Source organism: Solanum pennellii, chromosome 8 (assembly GCF_001406875.1).
Source record: "Solanum pennellii chromosome 8, SPENNV200".
In the NCBI taxonomy this organism is placed as follows: domain Eukaryota; kingdom Viridiplantae; phylum Streptophyta; class Magnoliopsida; order Solanales; family Solanaceae; genus Solanum; species Solanum pennellii.
In genome coordinates, this window is record NC_028644.1 from 828,871 (window position 1) to 834,646 (window position 5,776).

The 5,776-nt window shown below is 25.5% G+C and overlaps 1 protein-coding gene across 1 annotated transcript; it reads right to left on the bottom strand.

The window, feature by feature from the left end:
- Positions 1-539: 539 nt before the first annotated feature.
- On the bottom strand, positions 540-2,782 carry LOC107028242 (guanine nucleotide-binding protein subunit gamma 2-like). The gene is made up of 4 exons (XM_015229281.2): positions 2,562-2,782; positions 2,012-2,064; positions 1,547-1,591; positions 540-754 (listed from the first exon to the last, which is right to left on the bottom strand). Exons 1-4 carry the CDS (start codon positions 2,763-2,765, stop codon positions 673-675), a joined length of 384 nt encoding a protein of 127 aa, XP_015084767.1. The 5' UTR covers positions 2,766-2,782; the 3' UTR covers positions 540-672.
- Positions 2,783-5,776: the final 2,994 nt, after the last annotated feature.

Genomic DNA, 5,776 nt, shown 5'->3' on the forward strand with positions numbered 1-5,776 from the left:
ATTTCATTTGGTTCTATTGATGATTTTTGTTGTGAATGGAGGAAATTATTATTTTGTAGAAGGTGAAAGTCAGATTATTATTTATAAATGTGATCAAGATTCTTGCACAAAATTATGCAAAGAAAATTGGGGGCCTAAATTGATTAGAGCTTTTTGTGAGCACTCAAAATTTGGAGATACTTGTACTTGTGAACATCATAATGTTATGAACACAAAGAATTTGCTTATGTGATGGAGAAAAACAATTTTCTGTTACAATTATTAAAATGTTTTTGAAAAGTTGAATCTCTATAATAATTATGCGATTATTGACTGATTATTTTGATATAATTGTATTCTATAAACATGTGATTGCAATATTAGCCTAATGAAACAAAATTAATGATTTGCAAACTATGTATTTGAGTTTATCCATAAGTTTATTTTTTATCGGATAATTGAATAAATTTTATGGAATTAAGTATAAGGTTCTTTTTAATAATTTTGATTTTAGATTCAAATATCAAATCAAATCTTAAAATGCTGATAAACACGACTCATAATTGTTGATGGTATATTTTTCATTTTCTACTTACCTAAATTTATATTTTTATAAAAATATAAATCGATTTTGTAACGTCATTATTTAATTCGAATCAACAAAAGCAATATCTCTTGCATTTATATAGAAATTCAGATCCAACGTTTGTTACGTTTTGACCAATTGGCTCTTTGAAACCATCTATCCCATTTAACATCTATTGGGCCTTTGGTCCTGCAAAATCAAACCAACAATCACATTACTCTATTTATTTAAATAGTTGATTAAATTCATTATTTATTTTTTTCGATCGATATATATATATAGATTATACGGTATATCAATAAGTTTAACTCTTGAAAAAGAAGAAAGGATGGGGAAAAACATTTTTAAAATATTGTATCACACACTAATTAGTTCAATGAGTTTATCTTTATTGTCTATCATGTGTTGATCGATCTGGTTGATGGAATATATATTTCTATGAATATTTCCTTTTTATCATGCTAGCTCTCTTCTTTTCAAATCATGTGTTTTTCGAAAGTTAGTGAAATGCAGTTATATATATATATATAACTCGATCCACGAATAATATATTCTTTGCTATCTCTTCATTTATTTAGATTTTAATTATGACAGATTCCAAATTTGTAATGTGTGTTTATTTTGTATTTTACATGATACTAGCGACACTAAACAATATAGACAATATCAAAATGAAAGAGATATTTTTGTTCCTTTTAAAGCTTAAATAGGTTGCTTTTAAAATCAAATTACTAAAAAAAATGATTTATTGCGACCACTCTCGAAACACTTAATAAAGGACGAATTCTTTATATATTTTGAACTTATCCTATTGACATTCCATCATCATAAAAAAAAAAAAAGAACTTTTGGGTAGGTACTAATATTTCACACTTATAAATTATTTTTGAAAATAAAATAGATCATTATTTTGAAAAATTAGTAATATATTAAAAAAAACATCAAATAAAAAGAAAAATGTAAAAATGTGATAATTCTTACACTGGAAGCAGAGCATCTGGTTTGGATTCCACCACTGAAATAAATCTGCAAAAAATAGAAGGAGAAATAAACAGTCATACTTTACTCAATTATAATAAATAGATTTTTTTTTATCTGAGGTTTGATATTTTACGTTGTTTATTTGGTATGAATATTTGATCCGAATATGAATTTAGAAATTGAATTCTTGATCTGAATGTACATTTAAGTGTTGGCGTACTATCAATATTATGTACACTAAAGTCGGTTTTCAAATTAGTGTCCTTTTAAATTTGAATTCGTATATTGCAATGTTTATTTCTGAGGCAACACTTTCAATAGAAAAAATTACTCAACTCAAAACCTCTAATCATTCCATTATAACTCAAATCCGATACGAACTCGACAAATATGAAATAAAAACCCTTTGAGATAATAGTGAATAGTAAAAGAAATTGATCAAGAAATGAAAAGTCTAAAACTTACTCTTTGCATACTATGGAGGCCTCTCCATATGATTCAAGTTTCTCCAATTCTTCCTGCATTACCACTCATAAAACTTCAACTTGAAACTTTTTTAAAAATATTTTATAAAGTAATTATAAGTATTTTATTACAATAAATATTAATTGATAACTAGAAAACTCAAAAAGAAAAAAAAAATTCCACCTTTGTAGGGTAAAAAAAACGTTTCCAAATAGCTATTTTCTCAAAAGAAGTGTAATCAAATCAACATCGAAATAAAAATAATCACGACAAAATAACAAGATAAGCAAAGTAACTAAAACAACAGATTAAGTAAAAATAAGTAAGATACTTAATTATGTCACGCTTCTACCCTAATCTCCAACATCATTTCATTATCTCCAATCGTATCGAGAATCGTGTCTTTAGTAAACTAAAGTTATATCATATTTTATACCTCTAATCAACTCCTCAAGTTCATCGACCTAACTTTATCTTTTCTAAAACCTTATAAAGCCAACCTTTCCAAAAAGTCGAAAAAAAGAAAATATTTTTTTTTAAAAAAAAAAACCTGAATGAATTGGATTTGTTGATCAAGAGAAGAAATAGCAGCAGCCATACGATGTTTGCCCATAACAAAATAATTAGTTGTACTTCTTGAAACAAGGCTTGTACTTGTCTCAACCATAGATGATGAACAAGTATAATTAATTAATTGATCTTCTTCTTCTACTTGAGGTTCATTATGATCATTAATTATAATTAATGAATCCATAAACCTAATTAAGATCAAGAAAAAAAAAAGGAGATATGGGGTTGGATATTTTTATTTTTATATTATAAGAAAAATGTGAAACTAATAATGAAATGTGGTGGTTGTTATATAAAAAAGCAAAAAAATCAAAGTGGTGGAATAAAAAATATTGGTCAAAAAGGTTGGTGGAGAAATGGGAGTTGAGAAATAGGAAGAATAAATTTATATATATAAATATTGAACCTTACAAATAAATAAAATTTATTCACATCGATATATTATATGTTTTTTTTAATTAATTAGGATATTTTTTAATATAAATTATGTTTAATAGAATAATATCTATTTAATATAGTTTTTTATCATCCAAAAGTTTATTTACCTAATAAATATAAATTTGAGAGAGAAATATCAAAAACACGATTTAATATTGTATTTCATTTTAATGGAAGACTGACATGAATAAATGTATATATATTTGATTATTTTTGCGTAAAATGTACATATAACTTAAGTCAAACAAACGTAATTAAATTTCAGCTATATAATACTGCAGACATAATATTTGAAGTTGGACTTTTTTCAAAAATTAAATGCAGACATCATATATAAAAACTATATATTAAAATAGATATACATATGTGTGTATATATATCCTCCTCACGATTGTGGGCCTATCTTCACGATTGTCTGGGCTTAACCAATTTGAAGGCCCACTATTTTATGGTGAAGGACAGCCCAGTTTCTTTTTGGGCTTCAATAAGTTCTATCTAAGTTTTAATTTTTGCTTATAAGGTTAAATTTCTAGTCAATTGAGTAGATTTATTACGAAATATCTTGAACGTCTATTTTTTGCAAAATTATAACTTATATGAAAATGGGAAACATATGAAAAGTTTAACTTTGACATATAATGTAGTTTATTAATTACTTTCTATGTCTCATAATAGATGATTACTTTCTATTTTACACGATGATTAAGTAATCGTTAATAGGTTGATCAATTTTACTATTTTGCCTTTTGTCCATATTAATTAGTCTCTTAAAAACAAAATCTTTAAAATTTGTTTAAACTTTCAAAAGTCATATTAATCGAAGGGGTAAGTGATCAAGTTGTATGAGACAAATACTTTTAGTAAGATGCTCATCTAATATGAGACAGAGAGAGTAATCTTAAAACGTTAAGAATCAATGACCAACAAAAATGAAAACCGTTAAACCATTACTAATAAATCAATAACTATATATCGCGTTCGATTTTGAATTGAAAAAAATTATTCCGTTGCCGGGATTTGAACCCGGATTTCAGGTGACCGTCACTATGGTCAATCTGTAAAATTGCTACAACGGAGAAGTTTAACATTTTATTGGAAACAAAAAATATTTCTTATAATAAAGAATATAATCATGGAAATTACATAAAATATAGTAGAGCCGTTAATATGGGCTAGGCCTGTTGGGCCGGCCTGGCCTAACCTGGAATTTAATAGGGTTGAGATATGATTTTTGGAGCCCATTTGAGAAAAGGGTTTTTTAGCCTGTTGATTTGTGGGGCTTGAGAAATATTGGTAGGGCCGGCCCATGGGCCAGTAAAAATTAATTAAAAAATATTATATAATATTAAAATTTAAAATTAAAGAGAGTACAAACTCAAAACAATGAGGTTAATATTTCTATTTAGATATTTATATTTTTACTTGAAAAAGAACTTAATAAATATTACAAAGATAATTTTATTTGTGGATTTGATTAAAAAAAATTATTTGAAGACTGGATCCTAGCTATAGTGTTCCAATTTGTGTTTTATATTTTAATTTGATACAGGATTTTTTTTAAAAAAAAGAGAGTTTTTTGTGGTTATAGATAAAGATATGTCAAATATACTATGATATTTTTTAGTTTTGTGGTCTTAAATATGTTATGTGAAAAGTTAGAATCAAAGAACTATCAACAAAAAAAAGTAAAATAACGATGAAAAGATCCGTTTCATGTAACAATCATTTGGTTTGATCGTGCACTTACTTTACCTTAATATTCTCTTCCCGTTCTTATTTATTATTTAATAATCATATTTCAGCTTTTATCCCTACTTTTTCATAGTAGTTCTACTTTGTACTCTACTTTTTTTTATCATTCAGATCATCATGAATGTGTGACATTATGTAATATAGAGAATGATGCAATCTATAAAAATAATGTATCTACTAAAATAATACAGTACAATATAATATAATATAAAATAATATGTAACGATCATTGAAACAAAATGTAAATTAGAGTCTCGATTTCGAACCAAGGGTAAGAAAAAAATTAAGATTAGTTGCCAAATTTAAAAGAACATCATAGGTGGTATATAAACTCTTGTCTTTTATTTCTTTATTTTACCATATTTTATTTTACTTTTCTATAATTTCAAACTTATTTCTGGTACATATTTTCTGAGAGATATTATAAGGTTAAAACTAAATAATATTTGAAAGTAGAAAACTAATTTAATCTTTTCCATTTAATATATTAACATAATTAACCTCAAAGTTTCTTTAAACTAAGAAGAAACTATTATTCTTTTTAATTCCCTCTCTAATTAAGCTAATTTGGAAAAGTATGATATGTTTTTTTCTTTCTTAGGAACCTTTTATCCTTTTTTACACTAATAGTACAATGTGATCTATTATATAATATTTTTTTTACATTTTTCAAAATTTAAAAGTATCAATGAATAAATTACACATAATTATCTTTTGAGTAAAATTGATCGATCCTATAGATATTTTCATACACCGTCAATATATAGAACTTATAATCGAATATAAAAACCTCTCAACTCAAATTACAATCAAATTAAAAAAAAACAATACGATAGTCGATATGTAAAATATATAGAAATTAAATTATTATTCTTTCTCCAAGAAAATAAACTTTGAATACAATCTCAATCATAAACTACTTTCAATTGATAAATAAGACACTTACCAATCATTTAGGCACAACTCACAATTCCATTTTAATTCCCACCCCACCCCCCACCCCCC